This window comes from Camponotus floridanus, unplaced genomic scaffold (assembly GCF_003227725.1).
Source record: "Camponotus floridanus strain SB8 unplaced genomic scaffold, Cflo_v7.5 scaffold17, whole genome shotgun sequence".
Classification (NCBI taxonomy): domain Eukaryota; kingdom Metazoa; phylum Arthropoda; class Insecta; order Hymenoptera; family Formicidae; genus Camponotus; species Camponotus floridanus.
In genome coordinates this window covers 1,217,114-1,237,927 of record NW_020229292.1, presented here as the reverse complement: position 1 = coordinate 1,237,927, position 20,814 = coordinate 1,217,114, and the positions used below count along the sequence as shown (strand labels likewise).

The following is a 20,814-nucleotide window of genomic DNA, read 5'->3' as shown; positions in this document are numbered from 1 at the left end:
GTCTATACTTTGTCCCTCCTCGTCGCAAGAACGGTTTAAGTAACTTGAGTTCGGTTGAGTCACGGTCGACGAGCGGCCACTGCAAAGTTTCCGTCATGTCGCTTCCCTTTTACATTTTCTGGGGAGATGAAAGCATCGCATTTTGTTTAGGACATTTAGAGGCAATTGCGAAAAAGATTGCGTCGTACGCGTAAAATCATTTGTCTCGTTTACATTTTACCTCTGTACACATTTATAATCGTTTAAAATCAATACATAAATAATTGAATAAAAATGCTTACTTCAAATTCAAATGACAAATATGCCATTAATGTATTATTAAGTCTTTATTTATATGTTTTAATAAAATAAAAATAGAAATAGAAAAAGATATTTATTTTCTATAATTAAAGGAAAGGATATATTTCCCTCTTTTTTTAATAAGAAAAAAATAATTCTTGTGATATTGTGACAATTAAATTTCTTTCAAATATATTTAAGGCATCTTTGAATATTACATCTCAATTATAGCATTTACATTATATTCCGATTTTACATCTAAAATAATTTCTTTTAAAATTAAACTAAAAATTGGCATATCAAAAATATTAAAAATAAATGTCACACTTATTTCTACATTCACCATATATATACAGAGAATTTAAACAGAGCTTAAGAGAACATTTTATCAAATCGACGCTCCTTTTCTGTAAATATGTCGCCAGGGGCGATACAAAGAGGCCGAACAAAGTAGAAAGGAGGACTTTAATATTTTTTTTTCTACACCTGTCCTATCGATACCGTTCGCAGAAACAAGGAAGGGAACGGCCGAGGGGCGGGGGAGTGGATAGGAAATTGATATCGAACAGACGCCCGACGGCTCGTAGTGCTCGGCAAGTTTGTTCGTAAATCACGATACATCCACCTCACTTTCTACTCGCCCCGAGCGAAACCAGCCCCATCCGCTTCGGCCCCCCTCCCCCCCCTCGCCGAGCCGGTCCGCTTTCACACCGTTCCGTAGCCTCGAGCCGATCCGCTTCGCTCCCTTATCCCGCGCTAGAAACTGACGCTAAAAACGCCCACGCGGAGAGCTAAGCCGCTTCAGACTCAGCCAACTTTCGTTTTACTCGTGAATTTTAATGACTACGGCGCGCTATCCGCGAAACTGGTTATCTTCCGCGCGCTTTTTTCGAACGAGCGGCGCGATGAGGAACGATAGACGCCTAGTCGGGAATCCAACGCTCGGCGAGGAGAAATTCCAGAAATATACCAGTGGAAAATTATGAGGAGGAAGAGTAAAAAAGAGTAAATTTCAGGGATACCTTGTTATTTTTAAGTTATATAAAGTGCGCCGGAAAAAGTGGAGCGAATTAAAAAATTCCGGGGAGAGAATATCGAGGGTGTTTTCTGAAGGGTACGCATACCTTTTTTGATCAAACGAAACTTGGAAGAAAATAATTTTATCGTTTGCGTATCCGATTCGAAATTAACCAAATGTTGGAGGAGGCGCAATTCTGGAAATACTTGGGACGGTAATATCTCCTCTGTCGGAATCGTGCGCGAAATAAATCCCGGCAAAAGCCGACGGCTTATAAAAAGAATAACAACTTTCTAATGAAGGCAATTTTGTTAGTTAGCCGTTAACCATGCCCGAGAGACAGTTTGTTGAACCTCTCGGAAACTTGACCACCTGGATAAGTTCCAGAGGTAACGAGGATGAGGTGACCAGAGGGTGCGCTGAAGAGTGGCTCGGGAATGGGTTATAAATCGGCCAGAGGGTCCTGCGCGGCTCTTACGGATATTATAGGTCGCGGAAAGTTTCGCGCGTAAAAATATCGCGGATTTATGAGGAAACTTGCCGGATTCCCCTCGTTGCCGCGGTAATTGTCCAAGATGTATCGCCGCTCGTGAGTTTTATCCGCTGGCAGGTTGAACGCTGCCGTTTACTGGCAGCCGTTATTTCACCCCTGAGGTTCAAAATTCCTACACGTGCGTAGGGCACAGTGAAACCTCGTAATAACGCACGTCGGAATAACGCGCTAAAATCTCTCCCATACGTGCTAGACGCATATATATGTAACGCGGATGGAGGTAGCGGTCCAACCGCGTATCTGTCTCCCGAAGGTGTACTAGAAAATAATATGTGAACGACACGCTACACCGCTACGATTCTGAATTTCGCGATTTGCGAGTGAAGTGAGGGCAATCTCGTTAAGAGCTCCGAACCGCGCGCTATTAAGAGGTTTCACTGCATATGATGTCTCGCATAAGGTGTCCCACAACTATCTCGACACTTTAAGGATTATTTGGCTTAAATTTAAATAAAATTCTTTCTGGGTTAATAAATTTAATCGAGTCTTCACATCGATCTCTTCACATTTGTTGTAATAATTAATAACGCTAAATTTGGTAAATATTTCAAAAAATATTTCAGTTATAAAAAACTTCACTTTTTACCTTATTTATTTATATTTATTATTTATGTTATTTTTTTAATTTCTTACACAATTTAAAAGCTGTCGATGCTTTTAACATTTCTCTTATGTAAGGTCCACTGATTCTTATTTAAAAAAATTCTCGTTTAAAAAATGCCTTGAAATTAATTACAATTCTTTCTCTCTCGATGAAAGTTGTTTCGTCATCAGAAGTGAGACACCCTATATACATTGGATATACATCGTTGACGCTATCCTCGATCGCCCGTAACAGGAAATTGCTTCGCCGCCTGCGGCGTTTCCCCGCTTAAGTACACCCACGCATGCACGTACGCACATTTTTCTTACTGGTATTGTTGTCCGTACTAAGACCGACATGATAAACGAAGGCAATTTAACGATGAATCGACAAACGCACGGTTTTGCGTGACGTTTCCGACACTATGCGCTCGTATTATCATTAATATTCTGTAGAATTTATCGCTTTTTATAATATAATACTCCTTGAAAGAAATGAAATACCAAAATTAACACACGTTTCCTTTGCCTTCATTTTTATTTTTCTTAGTTTCTTTTTGAAATAAATCACAGAGAGCGCACTCTCTCTAAGATAATATAATTTTTAAAGTTAACGAAAAGGAGAAAAATAATAAATATAAGTTTTCCTTATATATTGCTTTTCTCTGATGAAATGTACACTTGCTATAAGTATGAAACGTAAACTAATAATAGAAACCGATAGATATCTCGGTTATCTATATAAAATATTTTTACGAATCCAGATTCAAACTGTCTATTGTATTATTTCTTTACAGCACAATTTCCAATTTACTACAAAAATAACCCACATATACTTACCACATCGAAAAAATCACTATTTACATACATATATCAAAATAAAGGATAATACCAATTTGATATAAGCTATTATATAACAATTATAATTATTATATAACAATCGAAATAAAGGAGGACCTGTCAAAGATAATTAATTAGATCGACATTACACATGCAATATGATGGATCCATGAATGTTAATTAACCAAATGTGTCAATTAACAACGTACCTTGCACATGAATTCATCCGAAACGCTTGTAGAGAAATGAATCGTTACGTCAAGAGAGAGAAGCGCAAGGAGAGAATTTGAATCAACAAATTGATAAATAAATAATTGCGCGAGCGAAGCCAAAAAAATTGGCCGCGAGCTGCGCGCCAATGACTTGGCTTTAGCCTCGAAAAACTCCAGAGAGCGGTTGTCCAACCCCTTCCTACGACTTGTTCGATGTAAATTCCGAACACACGGGTTTTCGACCACCGGTTATGGTGGTCGGCTGCTACGGCCATCAATTTAACAGCGTAAGTCCGTAATATAGCACACGAGCTAGCCGCTACGCTCGCCAACCCTGCCGTAACTGCCCGACAGGGTAAGAGGATTAAGTGTAACTCGCGCGCGCGAGTACTTCGCGTTTTTATATAACCTCCCGATATTTTAGCCGTTTTTGCCGGAACCCGCGTTAATCAAGCCGAGAAATGAATTTAATAACCGCGAGGGTTCATCAGCGGCACGACGGAACGGACCCTTACGAAGGGAAAGGTTCTCGTCGTTTAAGTACTCTACAAGCGGAACATTTTTGCGTGCCGCGGAATATATCTTAACAGCGGAGGAAATATTAATTAGCGTATCTCTTTATGACAGGTACGCGTTACACGTGTGTACGGGATAAAAATATTTTAATCTCGCGATGCGTAATGATTCGCAACGCAATCCCCATATTTATGGCTCTGGACTATTAGCAACCGAAGCCTTTCGGATACACTTGTTGTTGAGGAATCCGACAATTGACATTTATCGTATTTATTCGTGTCTTGCAAGTCACTTCGTGTATTATTCATCCAAAATCAAGCGGGAGACATCGCATTATCAAGGATCGATTATCATTGATGCTAAATGTTACATCGCGTTTCAAAGTCAAAAATATTAGCCGCAATTAATACTTTTTATCCGCTCGAGCGAGCACAAAATTTGCATGCTTGACCCGCACATTTTCGCCGAGATAAAGTTGATGAATTCGAAAGTGGGTCGTTAAGTCAAAATGAATGCAGATGCAAATACCGCGCATCGTACGAGTTGGATCGTATGCACGTGCGGTATCGAATTCCGATTAATCGATTGATCGATCATTGAAAATGCCACTGCTATTCGCGTCCGCGCGCTCGGGCCATTAATAAAAGAGGTTCGTGTAACGAAGAAGACCGCTCGTTTCTCGCCCGAGAGAAGTGAAAATGACGACGACGAGGACGGCGACGCTTTCGTCAATTCCGCGAAAATGGATGGACGCGGGAGCGCGTTGCACAAAAGGACTGGCTGACGCCTGCATTTCACAAATTTTTCTCACCGTCGAGAGGTCGAGCGACCCCGATCCCTTATTTTTCCCCCCTTTCTCTCTCGCGAGTCGCCCATTCTTGCTCGCCCAGCTATTTTTTCCTTTGACTCACGAAAGAGTCGCGCGTATGCACTACTGGCTCTCGCAATTTCTTAGGGCTGCAAGAGCTATGCTCGCAACTCTGGGCGCCCTGTGAACGTGTATTTCTCGTTTACGAGCGAGAGCTGGCGCTTACATTCGCGACAGGTAGACAATACCGAGCCGGCGAAGGACTGGGAACGCGATGCAGACATAAGTAATTGAAAACTATAGGTAGACGACGAGGTCTCAAGTATAATATATTATAAAAGAGGCAACGGTCGATTATAAACGAGCGATCCATCATGATGATATATTTGATCGATCTCTTTATGGTAGAGATGAATAGTTTTTTAACTTAATTTTTAGTTTCTAAAACCTTTGACATCCATTATCGTAAAAGAAAATTGAATGCCAATAAGTTAATTTTATTTCCCCTCTTTTTTTTTCTCAACAGCTATGTGTTTTACACACATTTAACTATATCTCATATACATCTAAAGAGAGGAATAAATCCTCAAAATTGCTTCTTATGATAAAATCGATTTTACAATTGCAATAAATTATTCCCGTTCCAATCCATGAGAGAAAGAGTTATTTAAAATGTTTAAAATTATCTCTTTATAAGTAAGTTTAAAAAAACATGCTAATAATTCAAACAAAAATTCACCAAAATAATAATAATCTTTCTATCATTCTATTTTTATTCCATTTAAATAATTAATCAACAATTAAAGTGTGTTTATTGCATGTTAACTTGACATTTTCGATTTTTCAGAAAATACTGTTTCTTTTTAATTTTACAATTGGCTTCCTAAATGAAAAGTGACGGTTTTAATTGGTTTAAAAAGTACAAAACATCGTAACATTTCTAATTTAAATAAAAAAATTAATCTAAATCGAAAGGAATTAATTAAAAAAAATTAATATTTCTAAACTTTACTATTAAATCAAAAATAAATATTTTTGAAGCATAAATGTAACTTGTCGTGTTGCTATGTAATCTATAATTAATTACAAACTTCTGGCCGAAAGTCATTTCATTAAGGATCCGAGGGGTATTGCTCTGCGAGAGCGCATAATTTTGGAGTTTATTTTGGCTCGTCGGCGCGGAAACGCGATTTCGCTACCCGTTACATCGAGATTCGTATCGCTCGCGGCTATGTATCTCGATATTGGAGGGTTCGACGTCCTCGACGTCCCTTAACTATTCCCGAACTCCATCGAAAACTTGGGACACGTAATTCCTCGCTGTGAAAGTCGCGCGTACACATGAACAGTTTATAATTTTCCCCAGATACCTCCAATCCCGTATTCCGCGTAACGTTAAACGCTTTACGTCTCCAAGAAACTGAAAACGTAATACAGAATTTCCGCGAACGTGATAGATCGTCCTTTATCGATTTCACGACGAGTGCATGAATAATGGCAGCTTCCTCCGCTCAAAAAGTCAATCGCTTTAGTTCCATTTCTTAGAACCCCCATTTGCCCCGCAATTATTATAATTCTCTCGTAGAAAAATCAGATGAATAATTATTTTGAAATTATTTTCGCAGACGGGAATTCGTACGAGGAAGAAACTACAACAACCGAAGACCAGTCTACAGATCCGGACGTGCTTCTAATGCAAATTAACGATTAAATTTCTCGGATACTACGCCGCTCGAGCGTACGTAAGAGTCATTGAAATTCTGCGTGCGTCTTGTCGGATAATTAAGAAAAATCGCCCGAGGGAAAGCGGCGTGCGTTGCGTCGCTTCCTCTTCGATATCGTCAAAGTTACTCGGGTTCCGGGGAAGGGCTGTTCTCGACTACGGCTGCGTGTTTTGGCGGGAGAGGGGGAGGCGCGTATGTTCTTTCATTAGCTGCAGGAAATTAACCGAGAACGACCACGGGTAGCCCCTCGTTACCGCGATTCTCCCTCCCCCCCCTCTCCTCTCGTTCCCCCGCTTGTTCTCTCGCTTCTCTCCCCCGGGAGGGATTCTGCAAACGCGTCATAGCGCGATGAAGGGCGAGGGATGGATAACCGGGCGCGAGGTCGAATTTCGAAAATTTCGCCGTTTCACGGTCGTTGCACGAGGCCCCGGTGAAAATGACAGCCGAACTCTCCCTTTTGAGTGGCACGGTCATTTTTTTTTTATACCTGTCACGCGATACCCCCCTTTTTGCACCGTCGTGCAACCCTTCTGCGCTCGCGACGCGAGCACATTCTGCCGTTTCTCATCGGTCTAAAGCGTCTCATCGGTGATGAGGGTGAACGCAGGTTGGAGAAGTGAAAGGGGTCGAATTTGCATAATTGTTTTCAGTTTACAGAGGCGCCTTGCGTTAATGAAGAAAAATACCGGCGGACCGCTATGCGCGATACGGTAAGCGTCGCGATTCTTCTATTATTGCGAATGTATATTCGCTCGTTTATTTCTCCCCCTCCCCCCTCTCCTTTTTCTCTACATTCGGGTTAATTTAACCCGAGCTTAATTTACCGTTGAAATAAAATCGCTACGATTTAATCTGGAGAAGGAAATAACGGGATATCCAATCGAATAAATTAATGTAATCCTTTCGCATAATCCTAAAAGTACTAATTATAAAATTTATGAAAAAATAACAGGTTCACATTTGTTGTATAATATGAATGCAATATTAAATTAAATATTTATTAATTATAGAATATATTAATCCTCTAAACTCTGTATTACTCAATTAATTTGCCCTTGCATTCCAGTGGAACATAATCAGAGCCATCATTACGTAACCATGTACTCCGACACGCGAGAAATTTGATCATCTAGTTACGAGTTTAAAAACGTCGATGAAACTACTATCCGGACGAATTTGAGCGAAAGTTGATGGAGTAAGTTCGAACGGATATCACGGAGGAGACTAATCTTCCAGGCGAATCACGAAGAGCATTGACCCGCGGGCTCGCCCAGGAACATCAAAAATCGAAAACGCTTATCGATTTTGCCGTTCTAACGGCAGGAACGAGGAACACGATATGGGTGATCGCACACGTTTCGAACCCTCGAGCAGTTAGGCCAGTCACGTGTAGTGTCCGCTCATACGAGCGCTGCATACAAGAGTTTTTCGACCTCTACTTTGCGAGCCGCGTCCCGACCATCGGGCATATTCGCTCGTCCAAGCTCATCCAAGCTCGCGTGTGTATTTATAGAAAATTAGTGTCGCGCATATTGTACATATATGTCCCATACTTCGCCTATTAACGTCTATGGGAACATTCCCAGACCGGCACACTTGGAGTTTTCCGATTGCTACGCATCTGCGGAGACGGTAACTTTTACACCCACCGCTCATACCAGAACATTTATACATCTATAGCGGTATTTCCGCGTGTGTAACGTTCCCCTATAGTACCCACACCTCCCACACATCATATATTTTCGCCTAAACTTTCTCCCGTACGTTACATATGTACAATTACTCGTATCTACGTTTACGGCTGTACATAAAGCTACCCTTACGCGCCGGCACCACATATCTCTTCCCACAACCCTCTCATATATGCCTCCGTTCTCGGCAATGGCAGCCGTTCTGACACCGAAAAACAAGGAAAAGCTCCGTGAGAGCGGTCGGAAGGACACGTACGTACGTGATATGCTCCCTTGCGAACAACACTCCAATGAGAAGGAGATGCTCGGCTCGTCTGTAGCCCCGACCCACGTCGGACGCCACGCCACGTGGATACGTCTAATTCGTTTCACGTGTCTCGCCATGTCGGGCATGTAAAGGAAACATTTTCCTCGCAAGATAATTTTATCACGATCTCCATGCTCTTACGAGACGCAAAATGCGAGATATTCGAGCTATCCTTTCCTCGGCCTCGTTACTCCCCTTCCGTCTAATCAACCCGATAAATTGAAGCTTGCAAATGATCCGCCTTGAAGATTCCATTAATTGCGTGGATACACAAAGAGAGAAACCGATAGCGATTGAGCTTCATCGGCGAACTAATTGCGAAGCAAAAACATGAAGATGCGAACAAAAAACTAAACGAAGAAACAGGCAGGAAGAGAACATTATGCGGTATACTTGATCGGTTGTTTACTCCTCTCGACGAAGTCACCGATGAATAAACATGAATTCTATTATTTGTAATGCTACAGTTTAACATACTTTAACGAGATACTTTTCTGCCCTTTGGGAAAGAAGAAACGGAAGAGACAATAACGATTCCGAGTGAAATGCAGTATTTTCTTGCCGTAACCGAGATATATAAAATGAGCGAAAATGCGGTTTTTAAGATCAAGAGCTAAGAAAAGCATCTTACGTTAAACAATTAAATATTCAATGGGCGAGATTGTTTTATCGGTGTCACTTAAAAGATTATCAGAACTTTTCAGTATACATTATTCAAATAAAATTCCATTTTACTCTTAAAGCAAAAGAAATATTAATTAAAAGCCATCTTATCTTTTTCTACTTCAATAAGAAAGCGCGAGTTCCAATGCTCGTTCAACAGAATATTTCTATTATCATTAAACATGTTATCATTCTTATCTAGTTATATCTATCGAGCAATCCTTGACTATTATTCTAGATTCGAGCTTTATCAATTCTACGCATTACTATAAGTAATATTGATCAAGATAAAGTATAATTTCTCGCTCGCGAATCTTGTAAAAATTAAGGTACAACATATAATTGATCAAAGATTCAATAATTTGGGAAGATAGTAGATTAGTAGATGCGATACGTCTAATAATATTCAATTATCAATCCATTATTGGGACAGAATTTTTTTTTAAGTTTCACATTTGATCTATTTCTTTAGTCAATCTCCGATACAAACTCGCTGGTCTTTGTTAATTGAAGTTCAAACTTTTCATCACAAGATATTTACTTTACTTTTTAAGATAATTGCATTTTTTGAAGTCTGCTTTGTCAGCAGACTGAATTACGGATTCGGCATAATTAACATCGAATTTTCTTTCATCAAACTTTATTTTTAATTTCTCATAACATAATCTTATGACATAAATGAAAACTGAACTCTTTAAAGGATATTGTATAGGATTTATTAAACATGTACAAACTAAATATTGGATTTTCTCGTAATATTTAATAATAAATTAATAATAATAAATTGAAACAAACTTTGAAAAAAAATTGTTATTAATATTAATTTATAAATTTTTTCGATTTTCGATTTCTAATATACACTAATAAATGTCTCTCATCACTGATGGAACTTTATAAATAACTACATCTAATTGGTAATAAACTGCGGTGACCCACTGCGAAACATAGTTTGACGAATGTCCCAAAGAGACCGAAGCCTATATGCAAGACAGAAACAGTTTACATACGGAATTCTCTTTGAGCCGTTTTCGTTTCATCTAACCGCTATGGGACAACCATCCCCGTGTTTCCGTTTCCCTAATTAAGAAAACTCGTCGTCGTTCTCCCAGGACTTCGATATGACGATGTCGTTCCCTTCCTCGCGATAAACTTTGATAGCCATTAAAGCATCTTAGAACATCTTAATCTGCGTCGACAAGAAAGTTTGGCGATCATATTCGAGAATTCGTTTTCGTGTGCAAAACGGATTATGGCCTTAATTATGATGTCATTAAGTGAATAATCTTAAGAATGTGCCGTTAAAATATAAATTTTTTTTGTTATAGTACAAATAATTTTTAAACATAAATATTTAAAATTTATATATTTATACATTGTATTTAAATATAATATTAAATATAAATAATTAAATATTCTAATTAATATTTATAATTAATATTTATAATTAATAATTAAGTAAATATTTAAATATTTTAAATATAAATAATTTGAAATATAATTTGTAAATCTATATCTAGAGAGAACTTTGTAATGTAAGCACTTTAATAATATGTTATATTTTTTTTAATTCTTAAAGCAGATTATTCTTCCAGTCTTCTTTTAATTAGATTAAGAAAAGTTTTACATTTACCCCCTCATCTTTATCAATATTAAATATTGTAATTAAATTCTTCAACATCTGAAGTATTAATTTCATATTCCTTAAAAAAGCTGTCATTAATAATTAACTATAACACGTTATATCTACTAAAAAGAACTCTTTTTTGCTCAAAATATACATTTTAAACATTGTGTGCGTGTTGGTTAAAACTACTAGCGTTGCAATAAATTCTTCATTGCATGGTTGCTTCCGCAAGCAGGATATATGCTGCACAATCATATGACCCTCCCCTATTATTTCCCATCACATTATCGTGATATTAATTGTTCCGACGCGTTCTGTAACACGAGCACGCGGAATTAATTCCAGAGGTTGCTTGAATATTTTTGCAACGTTTGGGCATCCAATTAGTGTTAGGTACGCTCTGATACCGTCGTAGTAATTATCCCGTAATTGATACGCTACGCGCGGATCAAACAAAACGAAAAAAAAATGCCTCGAATTAAGGAATCCCCGCGTGTCCGTTCGCGATAACTGGGAATTATTCTCGAATCAGCTGTTTTGTTGGTCCCTCTCGGCTCTCCGGCTTCAAATATACGTTTAGAGTAAATTTGTCACGAAATTAATTTTTTGAAGTTGGCTGACTGAAAATATTTCTCATAAAATATATAATTTGACAATTTAATTGATGCATTTAATTCAAACATTGTCAACTTTTGCATCTGCTAAATAATAAAATGTATTTGTAATTTAAAAACAGTTTTAAATAAAAGAAATAAATATATGTATATTCCTTCTTCTTCAATAATATCAATAAAAAAAATATGTAGTTATTTGTTATTCACTGTCAGTGTAACGCAAATTTTATATTTTCTCATTACAATTATAAAAATTTTTAGAGCACGTATTAGAAGAATTATTTTAAATTATCACAGAGTACATATTACAAAGATACAAAACGCACGTTATCGGAAAATTACTCACGGACTCAATGGTGGATTTTCATTACGTAGAAGCACAAGCTTTTGATAATTCCATTTCGCAATTCCTTTCTACGATTTCATCATCGCAATGAGAGATAGCGCTGCAAAAAGCTTCATTAGACATTCCGTACGCGAGGACGCGATCGTATGTTGCAAAAGACACCGTACGGTTATAGTACGCGGCCGCGCGTTTATCGCCGATAATTAATCGCGCAAGAGCCGCTGAATCAAAGGAATCAAAGGAACGAGTCGATTCGGCACGAGCGTGGATTATACGAGGGGCACGAATTTAATTTCCTCCCTCTGTCTGCCAATATACCGAAGGGATTCGTAAGCGAACTAATTATTTTGCGAGCCATCCGGCGAGTGGATCGGCCATGATGAAGAAAAAGTTGGAGGGAAAAAGAAAAGCGGAGAAATTGAAGAAAAGTCATGGGAAGGCTCATAAAATGTCTCTCGATTCTCTGAAAAATTATTAAATATATGTATGTATTATTTAAAATAATATAAAAAATTGAAAATAAAACAACTTTTTAAATATCACTATCACTGATTATAAAAATTTTGAAATATTTACAAACTTTCTGAAAAGGTTATTTAGCATTTATATAATAAATTTCATTCGTGCAGTTTTGAAATGTCTATATTAAATTCATTTTTATCTTATTTTAAGCGTAACAAAATTAAGGTGCTCGAATTATAACATAATTTATTAATCTAAATTTATTTATTTATTCCTCTTTCTCGCTTTACCTTCTTCTAAAATATGTAAAATAATTATATGATGTCGCGACATCAAGTTTAAAATGTTCACAAAATATTTACATCATTATTTCATATTTCACATTAACATCTGAAAGTATTTCTGGAAGTTTAATTATGATTTTATCTCATTGGTGTTTCCAAGGGGAAATGCAACGTTGCAAATTTCCTCGATGCGGCCCTGCTAGAAACGGATGGACGATCGAGCCGCGCAATAAGCGAAAGTTATTTTGCCGCTGCGAGCTCGCGAGAGGGAAGGGGCTCGCGATAAGCGGTTATCGGAGTGTAATTCAATTACTGGATCTTCACAGTGCCCCAAGCACTATTGTCCCGTTTTTCCCCTCTCCATCCCCGGTCCCTCCGCCATCGGAACGATCCTACACCGACTTTGCCACCCTCACACCCTCGCCATAGGTGCTGATTCGTTATCACCCTTTGCCCGCGACACAATGGCGTTAAACAGGAGATAACCAAACTGATATTGTGGGTCTACCCTCGAGTTCATCGCAATGACGACAACTTCGTTAACGTGCCATGAAAAAGAAAGGGAAAGAAAGGGAGAAAGAAAGAGAAACCTATTCATGTTTTTAATAATTAACCGATTAAATGCCCGGATGCTATGTCTCAAATAAAAGCGCCTTATCCGCGTTCTCGGGCTAATTAATGGGAAGTAAAGTGCACCTTGCGATGCACATTATATAATGATATAGTCAGCGTGTATCCGGATATTGGATAATTATTGAATACAAGACGGCCGAATTACATGGATCATCAATAGATTATGTCGACTATATACATTGTTGCTATTACAATGCCAATTTTCTTTAATTAATAATATAATACAAAATTCTCGGTTAATTTTCGAATTTCTTGAGCAAGTTTTTCACGTTAGTTTAATTATAGATATATTGAAAATGAAAAATTTTTAGATGTTGTAGAAAATAATGCGGATATTGATAAAGAGCAAAAATTGTAAAATTTCGTAGGGATTTTATTGCCCTTTAAGATTAATTTAAGTTTATCGACAAATTTTTGTATCTAATGTATATAATAAAATCCTTTTTCGAATTTTGATTTGTTTTTACATAAAAAATCCTCTTTTTTAAACTCCAGTTATTAAAATAATTTACAAAATGGCTGTTGTATTCTCTTTCTCTTTTGTTCTCTTTGTATTTTATTCGGTCCTATTTCATACTCTCTCGTTATCCTTTAAACAACACCATGATGTTAATTGGAAAATAATCAAACTGATAGGTGCTTACAGGCTTGACAGCCTAACGTTGCAACCTTCTGCTACCGTCGCAACTTCGTTAATGCAAGCGAGTTTCGGAGAAGAAGAGAAACGAGAACGGAATACAGAAAGACAGGGAAATGTCAAGCAAAACTCGATGATGTGAAACTCTTTAACGACTCTTGCTCATGACTTCTTCTCCTAAAGATGAATAAGAACATGTACAGGTAATCGATGTTACATCGATATTCTTTGCTCGTCGTCCTTTAAAAAAAGATCTATTCTTACGAATCACAATTATATAGTAAGTGTTTCATTCTAATAATGTTTATTGAAGAAGCAAATATATAAGAATTGCAAGAGTTATAAAAGATGTAAAAAAAAGTTACAACATTAAAAATTACAACAGACTTTCGGCAAAATTAATTTTGTTTCTTACAAATTTGATAATAAATTTTACATTAATTTTATATCCCGAATTAAGTAACTAAAAGATTACAGATTTACGAATAGCTGATTAAATTTGTGTGAAACAGTTAATTGAGTTATTTAATCTAATTTGCATTATTTTCATGAGATTCAGTAATAAAGTAATTAATCTAAAATTTATACAAAAGTATATAAATATATACTGATTTATTTATTTATTTGTTTAATTATATTTACATAATATAATATAATATAATATAATATTTCCATTTAATTAATACAAAATAATAATACAAAAATAAAAAAAAAATAAAAAATGTATGTATGAACAGATGCATTTTTTCATGGAAAGTTACGTAAATACTGACAATATTCATGCAAATGGAAGAAGCGTCGATTAAAAATTTGCATTAAAAAAAGATTCCCGATGGAAAGATACCATAGTATTTTTTGCAATGTACTAATTGGCTAAAGGGGCACGATGCTAGGCAGACAACCAATTAAAAAGAGCTGAGCGCGAGGAAAAAAAGCTGAGCGCGAAAGTTGCCTTTATAATCGATTCTCTCAAATGAACTCGGTAAGAGCAGAAAACTTAAGCGAGACTGCCTTCCTTATTAATTATTAATTATCTCGTTCGTTTATTGATGCATTTTTGCATTAAATCCTTTATCTTACCTACACACACACGTATTTCTAATATAATATATATATATTTCATAAAAACGAATATATATATTTGAGAATTAGATGCAATTAAAAACTGAAATGTACTAATTTTTTTTTCAACTACATATATATTAAAACAATTATTATTTACTATATTTTATTAAATTAATTATTATTTATTATTATCTATTTAATTCATTTGTCAATATTGATCAGATATTATTATTTATATTTATTTATTTAAGTAATTAAAGTAAATTTTTAAAAATTAATTTCTAAACTAAGAATATTTCTGTTATATATATGAAAGACAGTTTTCGAATGCTGATAAGACATATATATACACACGCAGTTCTACCACATTATCATTTTTTGCCATGATCACCTGATGTATCATCTTTCCTAAAAGAAAGTAAACAACTGTCTTTTCGCACGCAAAACTGGATGGTTCTGGAATAATCGTTTGTTCCAATTATTGGATTCGGTTAAGGCTACATTTTGATTAAGCAAGTCACGTTTCGGGGATGATGAAAATTGCCCGCACAATCCGCTACACTTAATCACTCTCAGCGGCAAATAAAAGCAGTTTGAATTGAAATTAAATTGAATAAAAATTGGAGTGCAAAAATAAGCAAAATACACGTAGCAAATTTTTTCCTATCGATTTCTCTGTTCTGTATATTAATATTACTTGTATTCTAATCCAATTCTACCGTCAAGCGGAAATTAAAACGCAAATACGCAAAGCATCATATTTTTCTCTCGCTATATTTTTTTTTGCTCATTTATGTTTTGCATATTTTTCCGTTGTTATTGTATTCTAACTCGAGATATCGAAAATCCACAATAAAATAAAATAAGAATTAATGCGCGAGATATGAAGAAGAGGGAACAATAACTTTTATTTTTATCGATCTATATATTCTACGGCTTAATTATTATTTCGATTGAAATTGTAGAATTAAATATAATAATTTGATGCGTACAATTAAGCAATAATTTGAAATATGATATTTTTGACAGATTCTTATTTACTTATTCAACATATTGTTATTATTATTTTCATACATAATTTACATTATTCATTTAAAATAAACTGAGCAAATATATTTTCCTTGCTTGCTAATTCTACTGTGTACCAAAGTTAATCATTGTTTCGACCGAATTAAAATTGGCTCATAATATTTGAATTAAATAAATACTGAAATGTATGGCGTTAATTTTTCTTTTTATTTATCAATTATGCTGTTATTATTTTTACGTTATAATTTACAAGTCGCAAAAATTAATAAAAATAAGAGTGATTTCTCTCTTACCGATCTGAGGACACGTTGCTATTGTTATTCTGGTCCAACTGCATCGTTCCACTAGCAAACAACTTATAGTCGAGCATGGTCTCCGATTCTGTCGTATTCAACGGTGCGTTCGGCATCTGAACGCAGGACTCGAACATTGATCGTTTCTTCTCGAATTACACAACGTGCTGTAATCGATATAAAAAAAAAAATCTCCAAAACATTTAATACGAATGGCACCGATAACCGCTCGTTTTGCCGCTTCGGCCCGACTCGTGTCGATGAGATTTGAAATTTAAATTTTATTAACTGGCGCACCTCATCGGAGATGAAAAGTGTCCTGTTACGTTTAATTAACTCGAACGAAACGTACTCGATGCGATATTGATTGAAATCGCGATTCGATATGAAAAAAAAAACTCTTATACGATCAATATCATCGAGGAGCAAAAAATATACTACGTTAATAATAGAACTCGGTGTCCTTCACAAATGTCTCAAATCATGTCGTACGAAGAATTCTTTCTTGCTTTTGTATACATTTTTAACGAGAAATTATATCAAGTAACATCTACTAAAACAAGAAAATGAAATAAAGAAAGAATGAAAAATAATAAATGTAAACGAGACATGCACACATACACATTTCGCATCATTATAAAATATCTTAAAAATTTAATAAACTAGGAGATAATAAAAATTTTGTTTAAATTTTTGAACATCTCTGAATATTGAAAAAAATTATTTAGTAATATTCCAATCAAGAATTTATATGTTTACGTAAATAACTTTTCGGATGTAAAATGTCTTAATACGTCTCTTTTTTAGTAAGAAGAAAAAGAGTCCAATAGAAAAAATGGAGTGAAAAGAAATGAAAGAGATTTGAACTTTTATCTTTCTTTAAATTTATTTTGATCAACAATTTCTCTAGAAAAATCTTATAATCTCTCTTTACAAATTGAATAAAGCTATTATGATAGATCTCGAAAAGTCGAACGAAACTCAAACGTAGTTTCGCGTTTTTGCTACTTACCGAAGGGAATCCGCTACCGTGGCACGATCTGAATTGCCCGGGACACGTGTACACACAAACACTTTGAGTTACTCTAACTTTGAAAATGGAGTTCAAGATTATCGAACGACTCTTGGGAAATTGATGAAGATGTACAAAGAATGGACGTGATAAAGATCGAGACGCGAGTCGACTGAAAAGTCTGCGCACCGGCTCGCAGCGCGAGTTCAACTGCGACCTGTTTGGATAATGTTTGAAGACTAAGGTCGTAGCGCGATGTTGTTATGCTTAGTTTCATGTAGAGATCGCGTATGTAAACATAAACGAAAATGTCCTAAATAGCGTGTTCGGCGAGGCTACGATAGAAATTCATCGTCGTAAATAACTTTCCAATGTTATATAGGGTGTCCTTAATGTCTCTCTCTCTCCTTTATAAGTAAAAGGAAGGAGAGTATGATGGCAAAATTAAATTGAGTTAAAAGAAAATAAAGATTAGGATTTTTATCTTCTTTTAAATTTATTTTTTTTCATTATTATTTTTAGGATTTTTATCTTCTTTTAAATTTATTTTTTTTCTCTCAATGTTTATGTATATTCTTTGAGATTAAAACAATTATAATAATAGAATTTCTATCTGAGATGGAGATGTAAGGATTTGTAATCGGTGAAAATTATAAATTACATCGTATTTAAGAGATTACATAGTTTTAAGTTTTTATAAATATTTTTTAATTCATTGGAGAATTAATGTGAGTTACAGGTTTATAGCGTATTGTCTCTTTACTTTTCAATGGAGCCTTTTATCAATAAATCGACATTATTTCCCTCGATAATAAATATATTTAAAGAAAATCAATTTTATATGCATTTTATTGTTTTATAAAAGATAAATGGAGACTATAAAGTAATCTCCGTTAAAAAGAAGATAAAATCACACATAAAATCTATTAAATTACAATATATTTTGGTTGTAAAATTGTAGGCAAATTAATAATATTTTACGTTCCATTAGACAGTAATATATAAAAAATATATCTTGTGGTATATACGATTTAAATCTGTAAATTTCGTAATTCTTTTTTTTAGTAACGCGCGTTCGAAAAATGTTCCACACAAGTCAATTTATGATGGTTGTTAGATAAAATGAATAACTGCTAAAATAAAAATCTGAAAAAGACAAGGTTACTTAAAAAAATAATTAATATCAAGAATCAGGTATCTCACAATATCGAATTATCCTATAGAATCGAACTTTTGTATCTCTATTTGAGCGTAATTTATCGAAAAGTGGAACTGAAATACGCGCAGTTTTTTATTGAGGGCGATATCGGATATGCCATCGCGCGCGCGAACATGGTGAAAGAATCTCTAAAAGATCGGGTACGAGTGGGTGGCCATATTCCACTACAAAGGTGAAAGCTGGAAGAGGATGAAGCTTCGAGGAGGTTCCGCGCGTAAACTGATATTCGGAGCATCGAGGCGAGAAAAGCGTAGCCCGAGCTTAAGAGGCACAAAAAAGGCGCTTTCCACCTTCGCGAAGTAAGCAACGTCTCTCGGGCTCGCTCCTCGGAGGGGATGGGGTGCGAGAACGAAGAGGGCTCGGGGATTGGATTCAAGGACTGAAGAGCAAGCGGCAGAACGCGAGAGGATCTTATTTACCGGTGGAGAAGAGTCAGTTTTTCTCTACGGGGACACATAATCTCTCTCTCTCTCTATCGGGTTTGGCACTGTCGTGCGTCATATTTCATCCCGAATAACCTTGACGCCATAGGCACGCACATATCCTCCCCGATACCTTATTCCGTCTTGTCAAAAGGTATTTTTGATGGACCGAATCTGGGTACCTGTCGATGCGACTCTGTCGTCGAAATTACCATTTTCCTCTGTATATTATAATATTGATATAAATATAGCTAAAATATTGGACGCTATTTACATAACTTGTGTGCCTCTTCATCTTGCTACGAGTAATTTCCGTATTTCGGTTCTTTAGCATGCAAAAAAGAGACGAACAGTAAACTCGAAGAGTGCGGGAATAAACTGAGAATTAAAGAGCAAGAGAGAGGACGGAAGTGAACGAACCAAAGTATGCAGACCTTTTTTTACCGATGCGCAGTTTCGTCTTTCAGACGAACTGGGTCCCGTATGTAATACGACATCCTTGCATCGCTTCAGTTTTTAGATATTATGTGGCGCACTTGACTTCTTAACTTTTCCTTCCTCTGGAAAGATTCTCGATGATGCTTAAAAGTGGAATAAGAGCGGAACTTTTTCATAAATGAGACATCATGCTCTACTCGAACTCGATTTTCCACGCAGATAGATCATGGCACAGAATTTCCTTAATTAAATCACTCGTGTAATGGAGCAAAAATGTCATTAAAACTGTACGTTTTAGTCGATAAAGTCAACATCGAATCGATTAATATTTGAAAAAAAAAAAAACTTATTTACAGCGTTGCATTTTTTCGAGAGATATTAAAAATATCTCTCAATACCTCTTAATATTTTTAACTGCGCGTTTTTCTTTTCAATCGACGGATTACATCTTTGTTTGATAAAACGAAAAAATTCTTAAATGGATGAAAAGAGTGATTTGAAAAAAATTAAGGAAAAAGAAAATAAGAAGAAAAAAATGTGTTGGTTTGAGAATAACAGGACGTGCATCCAATAAAGGAAATTTTTACACGCAAATTTAACGAAAGTCCTTCAGTCGTACAACAAACTATTCTGGCAAAGCTAATTTAGAATTGCAACCTTCCACAGCGAGTATTTCCCTTCCTTCATCACTTTTTTTCGCTCGCGCGTTTTTTTTTTTTTTTTTCGTCCGGTTGACTATTTTCCTGTCCACCGTCGCGCTTGTCGCGAGCCAACTTGTTACAAAGGAAGCTACGTCGCCAAAGGGCGACCGTAAAATTGGCTCGAGGAAAAGTTTCGTAGACGCGATACCGTTTTGCTAGAAAAGGAAAAGCGCGATCTATTAACATTGAGTTGTGTGCCGACTTTGCTTAATGTATCAGCAAATAGAATTTTCTTTCCTTCTTTCAACGAAGGCTACAATTTATTGAGAGAAACAAAAAAAATCGACAACAAATTAATTAGACTAAAAACGAGAGACAATAAAAATGATCAGTGTCAATTTCAGTGTAACATTACATTGCTATAATATCATCATTTTTTCTATAATGTAATTTATCTCTTTCTAAAAGTGCACGAAAGTAATTTTTCTGTTATCAGCAAACATAAAGTTGAATTTAATCATGACTTCGATTGGTCATTACCAGTTATTTTACATAACGAGAAACACGTGAGAAAGACAGAAATCGCCGAAATGTTTTTTATAAAAAAGTTTGACAACACGATCAACTTACAAAAGGACACCAAAAATTTAAACAATATTTATGCTAGACTAATAAAGGTTGTCTAGTCTTTCTCTATGTGTTGATGGAGACGGCTGACAATCTTGACGAAGTGATTTCCTTATTTCTCACGATAGAATAATTAACTAAATTATTGTATGTATTTAACTTTCCGCTCATTTTTTATTTCTTAATCAATGTAATTTATTTTTTTTGTGTAATTCTGGAAATAATTTTTTGTAGTTCACTCGAAAAGGACCAAAACCATGGTCGAAACGTCGTGA

The 20,814-nt window shown here is 35.7% G+C and overlaps 1 protein-coding gene across 17 annotated transcripts in view; it reads right to left on the bottom strand.

The window, feature by feature from the left end:
* Window positions 1–20,814, bottom strand: part of LOC105256072 (CUGBP Elav-like family member 1) — a 519,054-nt gene that overhangs the window by 187,898 nt on the left and 310,342 nt on the right. The window contains exons 1-2 of one of the 17 annotated variants that reach the window (XM_025407279.1): window positions 17,193–17,443; window positions 16,181–16,347 (exon numbers count right to left, since the gene is read on the bottom strand). The exons of the other annotated variants lie outside the window; for them this stretch is intronic. Coding sequence (XP_025263064.1) covers window positions 16,181–16,317 — 137 coding nt within the window. The 5' untranslated portion in view covers window positions 16,318–16,347; window positions 17,193–17,443. Of the gene's footprint in view, window positions 1–16,180; window positions 16,348–17,192; window positions 17,444–20,814 lie in introns of those variants that run through there. 17 annotated transcript variants of the gene reach the window in all.